This window comes from Cryptomeria japonica, chromosome 2, assembly GCF_030272615.1.
Source record: "Cryptomeria japonica chromosome 2, Sugi_1.0, whole genome shotgun sequence".
NCBI classification, from domain to species: domain Eukaryota; kingdom Viridiplantae; phylum Streptophyta; class Pinopsida; order Cupressales; family Cupressaceae; genus Cryptomeria; species Cryptomeria japonica.
In genome coordinates, this window is record NC_081406.1 from 171,941,408 (window position 1) to 171,956,423 (window position 15,016).

Below are 15,016 nucleotides of genomic sequence, written 5' to 3' on the forward strand. Positions count from 1 at the left end.
GGTTCCCTTTGTAATCTCAATCTCATGCTCATTGCAAGCTTTGCATTCTCTTGATTAGAATACAATTTATTCTTGTTGATTTCTTATTTCTATATTTTCTTTCCTTCATTCATTTGTATAATAGGTAGGCTTTTCAGCTAAATCTTATAAGGAGTTCTTCAAGGATCCAAATTGGAAGATCAAGCTTCTTTGCTATGTCTTATTCCATATTGTGCTCAGTTGGAGATAATGCCTTTGTTCTTGATCCACCACCATACTTGAGTCTACATCAATTATTCATTGTGGAACTCTATATTCTGCTGTTCTTATCCAACTTGTAGTCACTCAACATCTTTTGGAGTTGGATCTGGAAGATCTACGTCTATAGGAAGGATCAAATCATTGAGACTGCCATGGTGTGTACTTTCTATGGCATACATCAATTTTTGAGTGGTCAATGCAGGACAGTACATTGTTAGGGTAAGTGGTACAACCTCCAACAGCTCAAAATGCATTTTTCATTGCTGGTTGCAATTTGATGGATATTATCACTTCTAAAGAATGTGCGAATGATCCCCACCAAGTTGCACCATGCTGTGGTCATTCTTGCATTGTTGCATTGCATCAGCATGTGTAGATGTGTCATTACTCGACATTCTTCAGCTTTGCAGCTCTGCACTAAAAGTTTGGCGCCATTTAGTGCAACTCTACATTTCATACATAACTTGATAGGTACAATAGAAGCTAGCACACACCACCAACATCTTTTGTGTAGTTTGTATGCTATGTTGGTCCTTTGTGCCATTTTGTCCCATGTGAGGCAATGCTTCCATGACCCATGTCATTTCAGCACATTTATCTGTGCAACCTCTATGTAGAAGACCAAACATCACACCTATAGCAAGGTGACCCGTGAAACAATTCTGCTTCTAGATTTCCAAAAAATGTAAGAAAGGAAACACTTGCTTTCTATTATCTCAATGTAACAAAATTACAACATTCAGAAAATAACATGCTACAACCACATGGCCTTTCTCATTACAATATTTTGCAAGATAGAGCCACAACCTGCACTATTGGAACTGTTTTTCTGGCGCTCGCATTTGCCTTCTTTAGCTGGAATATATAACCACCGTAGAATGTTCTAGAAGGTGGAATCCTCTATTTTTGGGTGCCAAAGCCCTAACCAACCAACTTTTGATTTAAGAAATTTTTTTATTAAATTTCTGGTATGTGAAGCTCTAGGGGCCATAACTTTCAAATTGACTGTCGGATCCACAATCATCATACATCATTGGAAAGCTTGTGAGGAGACCTACAGTGATAGAGTGTTCTGATGCAAACTATGGTCAACTTTCAAGCCCATCCAGAGCCTCTAAGGTCCTCAAAAATGCATTTGATGTTTATTGGAGAAATTTCTTAAAAAAATTTAATCTCTTGAATGCGAGTAGATATTGGGATATTTCCTTCACCATTGGCTTCATTTCACCATGTAGGAGGTTTGTGTAAGGTTTCACACTAAATTGACAACTTACTAAAAATAGTAACCCTGTCATTATTAGCCCTTATTGAAAAATTAAACAATATTTCTGGGTGATGCAAGATTGCTCTTACACCCTGGATGCTCTTGCATCAAAGATGTTACCTTCTAGTAAATCTTGAGCTCGAGTTTGTCTACTTGGACAATTTAATAATTTATCCCTAACTTGAAGAATGTGAATGATAGTCAAGGTCCTTAGATGTGATTTTGTGTTCTCGGGATGTCAAATGAGCTGTACTTATGAGATGTGATGAGGACTTAAGTCCTGCTAATGACAATCTGATTAAAAAGGAATGAAATTCCATGTAGAATGATACGAAGTATGTAAACTTGGATTCATTTCCTTGTTTCTTTTGCTTGACATTTTCTTGAGATGAAATCAATAGTTTCATTGTATTTAATTATTAATTATGAGTGTTTCAATGTAAATATTGCTTTATGGAGAAGGAACTCATTTGTGTGTTTGGGATGGAGTACTATCAATGCAGGTTAAGAAACATGTTAAACGAGGAGAGGGACGTGAAGGTGGAATTTTCACAGTAGAGGCACCACTTCATGTTTCAAATGTCCAAGTACTTGATCCCGTTACTGGGTAAGGATATGGTTTATAAACTTTCAAATGATGTATAAGATCATATGATCATGGATCTTCAAAAATGAGCTTATTTTGGTAATTTAATATGTATTTATGTTGCTTTGTATAGTATCTCTGTACTTGTAAACTTGTTGGAAACATAAATTTTGAAAGCCTCCTTCGATTCATAAATTTCTTTCCATGCTAATAATTTAACACCTGGGTTGTATGCAGTAATCCATGTAAGATTGGGATCAGGTTTTTAGAGGATGGTACTAAAGTAAGGGTATCTCGGGGAATGGGAGCTTCTGGGTCAATCATTCCTCGTCCTGAGATCTTGAAAATGAGGAGCACACCAAGGATAGATTTGGGTATGTGTAGTGTACTATTTATCACAGAATGCATATGGACTTGCATCACTTTAATGCATTCTTTGGTTAGGTTTTCTGTTCACCATAGTGTCTGTAAGGATTCTAGTTTACAGGAATTTGTAGCTTTCAGAGAATTTTGGATAGGATTACTGGGCTTATTATGGCCATTAATTTAATATTGGAAATGCTTTAAGTTGATGTGGGCATAATGTGATTGTTGTAATATTTGTACTAAAGAGCATATGAACCTTGACATGTAAAACTGTGTCTCAAGTTGTTTCACCAATTCAAATTGTTGCCACTTCAATGTGTATGCTTTTATTATCTTGAGATTGTGCATGATGATCTTTCTATAAGTGCACTTGTGCTTTTTTTTCTTGATTAGTTATGTCAAAACACCTAGGAATGCTCAATATGTTTTTGGATTTTTGAGTTGAGATGCCTAATACCAACCATTTATTTTTCTAGGCTCTGATTTGTCTGATTGTAGTTCTTTCTTATGGGGAGAATTCTGAAAATATTTCGCCTGGCTCTTCTTATTCCTTGTGGATTTCATCTCCATCCCTCCAAATTCTGTCCTTGTGCCATCCCATAAAAAATTATTCACATTTCACGGGCATCTTGCTTATCTTTTTCTAGTTGTTTTTCTCATCTTTCTATTTGTGGGTCACTCTGTTTATAAAATAAAATTGCAGGGTTAAGCACTAAAAGTTTTCCTACATTTTCAGGTGAAATTTTCTTTATTTTGTAGGCATATTTACTCAGATGTTTACAGGTTGAAACACTGAAAATCCTAGGTCCTAGTCACAGACAATGCAAGGCAAACTTGTTGGGAGAATTTTGTGATGCTTGCAGTTAAAAATTCAGAACTCCTGGTTGTTAGTTCCAATTTTTGCCCTGTACAAAAAAGGGTTCAACTTCCATTTATATGAAATAATAACTGATTGTTCAATTAAACAAATGAGACAAAAAACTCCTTAAATATAGATTACAAATGATGTTTCTAAAACAGAAACAATCGTGAATTAAAGCAATAAAATGAAACTTACTAAACTAATTAAAAGACTAAATGACCATTATAGCAATATAACAATATTACTTTAATGCCCTCCCTTAATGGTAATTCTACTAAGTACCTGTTGTGACCTTTTCACACATCGCCCAATTGCAAATGGGGACCCCCTCTTTCTTGCTTTCTGGTCTTGGTAGTTTAGGGTTTTGGCAGTCAAGTGACAATTTTGAGCTTCAAATGTCCAAGTTTTGTCTTTGGATATGGTCATGTTTCCAAATCTCCATGATGCAAATAATGATAAATCAGCATGTCAATCTATCTTTCTAAGTGCTGAGTTTCAAGCCTTAAAATTTGAGCAAATGATGATGATGTTGTAACTGATGTGAATTTTGTGTGAAAATATTGAAAGTCCCTATAGGAATAGTTTTTCCACTCCTAAGAGGTGAAGCGGGCTCAAAAAATGCACAAGATCCCGATGGACTTTGATTTTCCACCCTTTAAATCTTGGGATAATTCACAAAGTCCGATGAAAATAGAATTTCCACTGCATGAATTGATAAAATTGGGTAAGTTTGGACTTAAAATGCATGACAATCAAGTAAGTCCTGATGAGGGACATTTTTCCATGGAGCAGTTAAGTGAAAGTCAAGACAGTCCCGATGGAGGACATTTTTCCACCTCATTTTGAGCATCAAATTAACTATTTAATGTTAAGGACAAGTAAAGTCCTGATGGAGGTTGAATTTCCACTCCAAGACTTAGTTTACAAGCAAATGAAGGTGTTATTGTGGAAAGTCCCGATGACTAAAGAATTTCCACTCAGGACAAAACAAAGGAAATTAAGTGTCCCGATGGAGGTCGTTTTTCCACTGGGCTTACAAGATGAAAATGTTCAAGGAAAGTGAGAGTCCTGATGACCCACAAGTTTCCACTTGAGGGAAAAGTGACCAAAACAAGGTGAATCAAGCAAAAATCATGTGTCTTGATGGAGGTCGATTCTCCACTTAGGGCTGAATTACAAAGATTTGACCAAAATTAAGTGTCCCAATGAGCATCGATTTTCCACCAAGGGGCATGAGATCAAAATTACATGAGGATTTTAAGGACAAATCAGTCCAGATAGAGATCGATTCTCCACCATTTCATTTGGTGGGCAAAGAAGAGGGAAAAGTGGCTGAATTACAATACCCCTATACATATTGTTTTTCCTCACCTTGATAACTTAATATTTTATTTGTCCCACATTTGCTGTGTTGTGAAAACAAGAGGTGAAACGCTGAATAAAGCACATACCAGCAAGCAATAAAATAATCATTAAGTCTCTGATTTGATGTCAAGTGAGCTGGAAGAGAAGGAGATTAGAATCGCTTAAGTCAGCAAGAAGAGAGGAAAGGGGTGCGACATTTGACTAAGGCATCAATGGTGCCACCATTTAAGACGTTTGCAACACATAGCTGAAGAGACCATTGCTAGCTGAATACGCCATCGTCTCAAGGGAAAATCGCATCATTTCCAGCCAATACAAATGCAAGTTGCATCAGTCATATGAATCACACAAGGAAAGGGATGACATTCAGTTGATAAGGGACTATTTTCAGACATTTTTTGGACCTTTCAAACTCAGAAATCAGACTTAGATAGTGAATTTGGTTACAACATCATTCTCAATTCTGAGTTGAAGGATATTTTCAGACTTATAAATTATAATCAAACCTTTCGTAAGTCTGTAAATCAGGTTTCTTTAAGGCAAAATTTCCAGATTTAGATCAAATCCTTTGTATTTTCCAGAATCAGCATTGCATAGTTTCAATTTTCTGATTTTAGAAAGCTAATAAGTCTTAAAATCAATTAAAATGAGAACTTAAGTTAATTCTGGAAAATTTCTTGTTTAATTTTGTTGACTTCTAGCTTCATACACGTACCATGTTGAAAGTGGGGATAGCTGCAAGGAAGACCCAGTTGAAGAAAGTACTTGAAGGATACTATCCAGAATTTCAAATATCTTCCAAATGGAAGAAGGTTGGAGTCACCAACATGGGGTACCTGGATAGGAAAAAGATGAAAAGAAGGATGTACAAAATGAAGAACCAACTACCCTCTTCCTTAGTAGTCAACATGATGAAGAGTGGAATATACCATGCGGCTGGATTCCCATCAACAATACGATACAATTGTTAATGTTATAGCTATGGTTGGATTCCTTTAGGTCGACATAGCAAATGTAAATGTGTGAGTGACCTATCGGCCTTACACATTTAATAAGTTTGATTTCTATATTATACTGACTTCGTATTTGCAAATTAAACAACATGCTTTGAAATATAAACCCACCACCCTTGGTTAAAAGGACGTGTTGACTATAATGTAATCGATCCCTAATGAAGAGACGCGTTGGTTAATATTATAGCCGACCCTTGGAGAAGTCGTGTTGGTTGGAAGTGTTTTGCCCCTGAGGGGTGTGTGTGACGGGTCTTAAGGGCTACCCGTTCTGCCACCTCGTGTGCACGCTCCGCCGTCTCCTAGGCCAATTCTGTCTTGGCACGAGCCAACTCCTCCTCTAGGCTGGTCGCCTGGGCCCTCTGCTGTGCCAACTCCATCTCCATCGTTTGCAGGCGAGTGGCTAGCTTCTCCCGAGCTGTGATGGCCACCACCCGCTTTGTCTCTGCTATCGAGGCACCATGCTGGGTAAGTCTGAGCTGGTAGTACCTGTCTTGGAAGGCTTGCTCTACCCGCTGCAGTAGCAAGTTTACTCCACTAACCCCAACCGTCTCCTCACTACTCCAATCCGCCAACATCTCGGGAGTCTCCACAGCAGGCCAACCCCTGGCCTCATAACATCTCCCAAACTCCTCAGCACACCCTCCAGTGGCAAAGGCGAGGAGTCCCTCAACAACAGGCTACCCAAGAGCCTGAATAGAGGCTGCCAATCTCCGTGCACCTACCTCAACCTCCGCTGTTATCCTCTGCCTACTGGCTCCCATCTCTGCCAAAAAATCTCTATGCCCTCTAGCTCGGTAGTGGCCTGCTCCTGTTGCTGCATCTCTACCATCTCCTCCTCAAACCCAACGGTGTCCTGCAGGAAGTCCATCACCAACTCCTGCTGTCTCGCCTCCTGATGAGAACTACCTTCATCTAGGTCCACAATCTCAGGAAAAGGACGTGGCTGGGGTGAGGCATGTGGGGGTCCCAGTGGTGGCATAGGAGGCATCTCATAGCGACCCAACCACGCATCCATGGTGGCATCATCATCTTTGGTCACCGTGCCCTCTGCTGTCGTGACCTCCGTATGTACAGGTTCCCTTCGTACGATAGACCCAGTGCAAGGAGGTTCGTTGGGAACCAATGATACTGCTGGAACTCCCTCTGTCGAAACTGTTGTGGCGACCCTAGAGGGTGTAGGCAATGGGGGTCAGGGTCTCAACTGCCCAAATCCTGGGATGGGTATAGCTGGTATGGCTCCCATCGTCACCCCCGAAGCCGGGAGAGGTGTCAGTCCTCCATCCTGAGTCAATACTATTGGTACATACACCAGTTGGCCTACTCTCGCAGGTCGCACTCCACCCGCCAGTAATCCACGGATTCCTCTCGTCATGTGCCCAAAAGACACTGCACGACCACTACTCTCCTCTGTACTAGGGGTTTTCTCTACTTCCTTCCGACTATCAAGGCAGAATGTGTCGTGACTTTGGCTGCTCCTAGAAGAAGTGTCATCGGAATCTTCCCCTTCCTTTGCACTATTATCATCCTCTTCTTTAGCCTCTTCTTCTGCATCCTTGTCAACTATCTCTGTCTCCTGCTCATGTTCTGACACTACTACATGTGGTGGTCTCCTTCGTTTCGTGTTGTAATGGGCTTCCCCGCTACCTGCGATGGTATCCAGGTGGGTACAATAGAATATGGCTGGCTGTGAAGGGTCCAACGTCTCTTGAGGTTTCCAGACATGCTCCTTCGACGATACTTGTGTGCGTACAACGTCGAGGAACAACCCTATGGTGTGAAACAACATGTAAAAAGCCTTGTGTCGCAGGATAAAAAATTTTATGAATTCTGTCAGATAAGACTGCAGCCCAGTTGTACACCGTCCCATTCCTCGGGCCATTCATAAGTGCAATCATGGGTACCACCATGTCTGATGCCCTGCTGACTCCCGTAAGTCTTCTTATCATAACATCCAGCAGACCCTTCCAGTCTCCTGGAATGATGTATGACTTTTTCAACCCTTTGCCCTTAGGTGCCTTGATCGCTGCCCATTCTTGTTCTGAGAGATCACTTTGACAAATCAACCGCAACAGTTGCTCTTTCCTCTCTGGCGATATCTTAGTAGCATTCTTGTCTATTTTCTTTCCCTCATCTGGTATGCCAAATACCCTAGCAAAATCGTCGGGTGCAAAGGAGACGGTCACAGTGCTCTGCTGGTAAGAGAAAGTTGATGCCCTCATCGCGCTGTCATATGTGGCCACCATCATTCGTAGACATGATTCGAAATCCCTGATCGCAAAGATGGGCATTTGAATTGCCCAGTGCACCCGTGCTTTCCTGAGAGATTCCTTAATCACATAATTATCTGGGGTCTCCAGCCACCAGGTCCTGCATACATTTCCACTCAATCCTTCAAACGTAACAGTGTCAGGTGTGATTTTCTCCAACATTGTCTTCTTTTTGGCCTTTCCTGTATCTGCTGGCCTTGCAACTTTTACTCCCGACTGCAACACTCGCTTTCCTTTGCCTACCGTGCTTCATTTCGCCATCTTTCCTGACTTAGACGGTTGGTCTAACTGCTGCAACCGTTTTTGCCAGTCCAACTTCCCTAATCTTGGTTTCCCTAACTCCATTTAAATGACTCTTTTTCTTACTAGCCAACCTTAATAAGTTGGTGAATTCCGTTATTTCTCACCTTGTACGGCGATTTATCTCTGTTGGTCTACCCTGTACGGATTTTTTTTTCTTTTCCCACGCTGTTATGCCCACATGTGGTACGGAGCTTCCTATATGTGTACGGATCTTCTTCCTGTTGGTCACACATGGAAGGGATTCTGTTCAGCGTTGGACGGCACCGTACGACCTTTTGCTTCTTGCTATCCCCTCACTCGGCCATACGGTTTTTGATTGTCAATAGTGCCGACTGCTATCCGTACTACACCCTATGTCACCTTCATGGCCATATGGACTTCTTCCTATCAGTCGTACGGATTCAAATGTCCCCTGCACGGTTCTCCTGGCTGTACGGATTATGCTCACCTGGCCGTACGGATTCAAAATGGACGGATATTAAAATGTACAGATTCACATCTCTCCACCATATAGATTTCGTGAAACAATATCACCATCGTATGACATCAAATTGTACGGATTCCTTGTGCTTGTGTGACCGTACGGATTTCCTCTTAGATTCAATGTGTTGTACGGGTTTGGAAAGTACGGATTTCCCTTGTGCCACTGTACGGATTCCTTCCTCTTTGCTGTCATATGGATTTATCTGCTTGACTCAGTCCACCGTACGGATTTCTCTGTCTCCCCTTTGGCCGTACGGATTTTGTTCACCTTCCACCAATGTTATGATCGTATGGATTTAAAACTGAAGTCTGTACGGTTATTTAATCTATCGTCTGTACGATGAGTTCTCCGTCATTTTTTTTTTCTATATATTTTTTCAATGTTTCAATTTTTTTTTTTTTTAATTTGAGAACAACTCATGTCTGTATTCATTAATGCCAAATGCCAGTACATTAAAAAACATAGCTTTCTTTGATAATGTCTACACCCTGAAATAGTAAACCAAGTACATATATATAGGTGTCGGTACAGGTTGTTCGGTGCCAACTGCCGACAACCATCACGCAACCACTGACCCTTAACACGTAACATTCTAATTACACTATGACATAATTACCCGACAACAGGAAGCACACATGAACGGGTATATATCTAGTTTGTCTCCCTCTCTCATGGCATCGAACAAGTTCATCACAAACAGATCTATTCCTTCAACAGTTCGCATCATTCACACAGTAGATCGAATACAATTCATAGCAGTTTGTATGCACATCAAGTAGATCACATTTCTTACATCAGCAGATCGACATCCTTCAATAGATCGTGTTAACATATAAGCAGGTCGAACTTATATATGAGGCATACTGAAATTATATACTGATCTAGGGTGAATCAATTAAGCATATAGCTTCAAGGTGTGAAGCGGTTTTGTAAAGAGTTCTTGACATTTTGTCTAATATAATATAAGACAATTATTGTTGGGTTTTTCACCTTCAAGTTGGAAGGTTTTCCTAGGGTACATTCTGTGCATTTTGTGAATTATCCTCTATCTAATTTGATCATTAAAATTTAACAACAATGAGCTCATGGTTGAGTGTGGCGAACACTAAAACCCGTAGTCAAGAACAATTCGAACACCTAAGGGGTTGGTGCTTGCATTTCTCACTGAAGATGCAGTAAGAGAAGCGTTTGGGATTCCCAATCACTAAGGAATGCAAACAAGAACTAAGGAGTATGCCCAAGCTATGTTTGAGAAAGGACCGGATGCATGTATCACTGTCATGAACAGTGAGTGGGTCCTTGAAACAAGGTGTCACCATTCCAAGCTACCGAAGAAACTCCTAAGTTCAGATTTGAAAGAAGAGTTTAGTGATATGATCTTCATACTCAACAAGATCATGGGAGCATGTCAAGGAGCCTTATTTGAGACATGGATGTTTTATTTCATTGAGGAGATATCATTTGGAACAGTAATAATAAATTGGGCAAAGATCATAAGTGATAACTTGGATATCCAGCTGAGGAACTTGGAGAGAATGAAGTTGTTCTACATGTCTTCTTACTTAGTTTATATGCTAGCAGGAAACATCAAATACAAAGGACTAATATGCAAAGGTGAAGTCGGAAACAAGCAGGGACAACATAAGGTGTATGAATGCTATCTGCAACTCCACCTACATAAGAACGAACAATATAGAAGGGTGAATGATACATTTACCATGTACCTTACACGGTTGCTACAAGGTGGAGTACACAAGAGGTTGTCCAAGGAGGCAATGTCATTAGTAGAAAAATATGGATCATGGTTTATCCAATTCTACCTTCACATACATAAGAATCCAAGGATTCACCTTCGAACCTTACAAGTTTCCCAGGTATTCAATTGACAAGATGGTGTTGCTTGAGGTAGTGAGGCAGCTATTGGAATTCGATTACATAAAGAAAGAGAAACATAGGCAGGGTATAACTTTTCCTATCATGCTTGGGAAAATGATGGAGATATGCCCCACTATGACAACATCGGATACAGTTAATGAAGAATTACAATTTTCTATCTTGGAATATACAAGGCGAGGAACCGTTTTGATCCATTTCAGAGGATATTAGCAGCCAAAGGAGAGAAGTTTACACATAAGGTTGACATCGAGGACTACTAGGCAAATCATACAGATGAGTTTGAGTTTAGGAGAAAGATGTGGTCTCGAATGTTAGTGGATTTCATGAGGAAGTGTAACTTCTTCTCAATTTTTGATCAAGTAAAAGATGTTGGGAATCATATTCATCCTCAACATGGGAAGGAGAAAGATAAGCTGGTTTCATCACCTGATTGGTCATAGCCCGAAGTAGTGGACTTGAACATTCTAATGAGGGAAGTGAATGATTGCTCCATAGAGTGGGTAGACAAACACATCAACAAGCTAAGGAGGCAGAGTACCACTTTGACCTATGAGAAAATGAAAAACGAGGAGTCTTCTCTTAATGATGATGAGAGAACTATAAGTGATATGAGAACAAACGATGATGAAGATGGTCAAGCTCCTAAGAGAAGAAATGGTATAGTTGGAGGAACACAAGCAAAGGGTAAGAAGATTGCCAGTCAAGAATCCAGACACAAGAAGCACAGATCCGACACTCCGTAGTCTACCATGACCTCCTCATCCGTTAAGGAGAGTGATATACCATAGGAAGACAATGAACTCGAACAAGGTTTTGACATGGATATCCTACCAGATAATGATCAGGATGAACACACATCAACACTATCAGCACCACATGAAGATGAAGAACAACAACTAGGATCTCCAACCATTCAACTTGAGGTCCATTTAGGAGATGATGTGGAGGACCTCAGTAAGAGGGGAGCGGACGAAGAGATAATTTCCACCTTGAGAGGAATTGATGACGATCATTAGCTCGAGGATGGAATGGAATTTTCTACAATTCTTGATTGGTTGATGAACAGTATGGAAAAGAAGAAAGTTGGAGAAATGTAACCCATTGAAGATATAGATGACTTCTTAGCCTGGAATGGTAAGGCTAAAGAAAAGAAGAAGGCAAAGAAGTTACTCTAAAATTACTAGAGATGATTCAGGATCCCAAATTTTGCAAGTGGCTGTCCCAGTAGTTGACAAACCTAGAGATGAGATCACTCCCATGGGCTATTAGGTTACCACAATCGATCTTGGGCCATCAACAAAACAACAAGAGTTTTAGGAGCTGAATGATTCTGCCAAGGCCATTGAGACACAATTAAACAAAGTTGAAGAGAAGAAGGAAATGTTAGAGATAGAGAACAAGAAACTCAAGGAATACATTGAGGGGTTGTTGAATCCTCTAAGGTGTGAGGATCCTACATTTGTTCCACCCATTGCTATTGATCAAGGGTCACTTAATGATCACGAAGCAATGAGGAGTACGTATGAGGAGGTTGGAAAATGGATAGAAGATATTTCGAAGCAAGCAGAGGACTTCCTAGTCCAACTTGTCCATGCCTACGATAGGACAATGTGAAATGTCCCCCACAATTTTTTTTCAATTGTTACACACAATACATTCACCCATTAGCGTTAGCATGATAAAATGTAGAGAGCAATACAAATTGGCAGTTGGACTAGCCACTTCCACTTTTCAGCGGGATAGAGAAAACTGGAATTTAACAACTATTGGCGGTGTAACTAGCCAATTACAAATCCAAAATGACTGAAGTAAACAAGATAATCACTCAACCACTTATTCAGTAGGAGGACTGAAAATAATAATAACTATCCACTCAACCGCTTATTCAGTGGGAGGACAGGACCACAATGAAATAAGATAGGTGGCGAAGCTGACCTCTTCCACTTATTCAATGGGTATTGTGAAACAGTTCTGAAATAAGATAGCTGTTAGTACTACTAATCAGCTTTACAATACATAACATGGATTTTTCAGATCAAGAGATATCACTGTCCAAAGCTGCAAATAATGTTCAATGCACTTCACAAGCTACAAGAGACTAACTACCCAAAAACAATCCCCACACTCCAAAAATTCTATATCTGATATACTTTCCAGCAAACTGAAAAATACAGACCAGCAACATCAAATCACACTAAAATGCTCACAACTCCTCCAAAACTCAATGGAAAGGCTCGAAACTGAATGCAAATGAATTCTAGGAAGGAGGCGTCCTAGCCAAGACCAACAAACAGCTGCAAACTTGCCCAAAACATCAATGCACACCTCTCAGGACAACTTCAGACATGGTACGACCTGGGCATTAGTGCGATTTGCAATATAAAATCCAAAGCTTCGAATTACCCTCTGAAAATTGGCTTAAGAGATCGCCTAGGCCTAAGGAAAATTATTAGAGAATACTCAGATGCAACAAAAATTCACCCTTGGACTTATGATGAAAAAACCACTTCAGTTCTACAACCGACTTGCAACCTGAAAACTCACAAACACCCCCAAATTACATTAGAAAACATCAAATGTCATTACAACAATGAACTCCATCTGTTCTTTAGTGTAAAGAACAGTCTCACAATCTCAACTAGTTGCTATTTTTTAAGCAAGAAGCCAAGAACCAGCTAAGAGGTATGCATTCCTCGAAGCAATCATTCTGAATTTCGACAACACTTCGTTGCAAATAATCATGGATACCAAAAACAAGAGCCCAACACTCTTATTTATAATTTTTTGAAGCTCCAAATTCAAATTCAACTCCTTCCAAATTGCCATAAAATGAAATGAAATTACCTCCAATTTGGATGCCCAAGCAAAATAATATTTGACTCTAATTAAAGTCATGTAATTTCTTCAAAGGGGGACGTCAATTTAAGTAAAAAAGTATTACTTTATTCACCAAATCGACCCCCTCAAGGTAGCAGATATACTTTATAAAATATTCATAAAGTGTGTTTTGGCGTCCAAGGTAAAAAAGTGAATTATTTCATATAAATAACATATTTCTTCTAAGGCATTCATCATGCCTTATAAATAATTCACCCAACATAAGCTCTGACTTGCCAAAATAGCTTCAAAAATGCTGGAAGACAAATTGCTCAAACTAACCTGCTGGAAATAGCCATTTGAACTGACTTGTTGAACCCTTGCTAAAAATAATACTGCTAAAAATAACACTTACTAAAAATAGTAAGTGTTTCCAAAGTGATTTTAACCACATTCTAAGAAGCTGTCACAACTTACTAAAAATGGTAAGTCCGTAAAAGTCTTCAGATTCATTTGCATGTTACACAATCGCGAAGCTCTCTGAAAAATTAGAAAAACCCAAAGAAACAAGCTGTCCTCGCCTCCACTTACTAAACATAGTAAGTTTGCCAAACTCCACTGCTTGCTATGCATGTACCATCATTGCAAAGCTTTCTGAAAACCTAGAATGATTCCAGAACCAAAACTGACAAACTCCAACATGTAAGCCATCAAAAATGCCGAAACATCCTGCCCCTAGAGGTAGGAAATCCTAATTTCTTCTCTTGACTAGCCTACGGGTCTCCAAGATAGGCTAACAGCCAACTGAATGGGTTGCTACTGAGAAGGGGACATTACACAATGTTATGAGCAAGATACAATGCGTGAAGGGAGTATGGGAAGAGTGTCGACTAGTCCAAGACAAGACTATTCCTCGTCTCAAGGTGTTGAGGCAGATTCCTACATCAACATTAATCTAGGAGGGAGTAATTCAGGAGGGAAATGTGTATAATTTCCATGGATGGTATTGTTCTTTGGCAATGAGGAAATTAGTGTTTGATCATGTGAGAGATAAGTGCATGGAAATGGAAGGATCAATCTTAGAGATACAATCAAATATCCGCACTTCAATTGAGGAATTATTGGGACACGATGTCAACACTTCTAGCAGCTTGAATTTGGAAGGATTGAAAGAGAAAATGAGGTTTGTTTACTTTTAAGGGTTAGAGTCTATCAGGAAGAATCAACAATACGATTTGGTCTCCCTTATGATCTTCATCAGCAACTTGCTGAAGCATACACCAGATTGGGAGAACCACTTTGATGCTTGCTTAGATGCCTTGGATGTGATCGAATTGCAGCAGGATGGTTTGCCAAGTGTCACAATGGAAGAACTCAGTTCGGTCATGTGCAGATTCGTCTAATATGCAGCCAAAGAGAGGGATAGAGGAAGGAATCTTCTAGAGGGAAGCTTGCTTGATGATTAGGTGACATCTCATTGCACCTTATTCCTCAAGCTCTGTGATATGGATATGATTCTATTTAAGCCTAATTAGGGCTGTGTTGGCATGATC

The 15,016-nt window shown here is 39.9% G+C and overlaps 1 protein-coding gene across 2 annotated transcripts in view; it reads left to right on the forward strand.

The window, feature by feature from the left end:
* LOC131065936 (uncharacterized) overlaps positions 1–15,016 on the forward strand; it is a 94,280-nt gene that overhangs the window by 33,984 nt on the left and 45,280 nt on the right. For both annotated transcript variants that reach the window (XM_058000536.2, XM_058000535.2), the window contains exons 3-4: positions 2,008–2,111; positions 2,328–2,464. In XM_058000536.2, the coding sequence (XP_057856519.1) occupies positions 2,008–2,111; positions 2,328–2,464 (241 nt within the window). The remainder of the gene's footprint in view (positions 1–2,007; positions 2,112–2,327; positions 2,465–15,016) is intronic.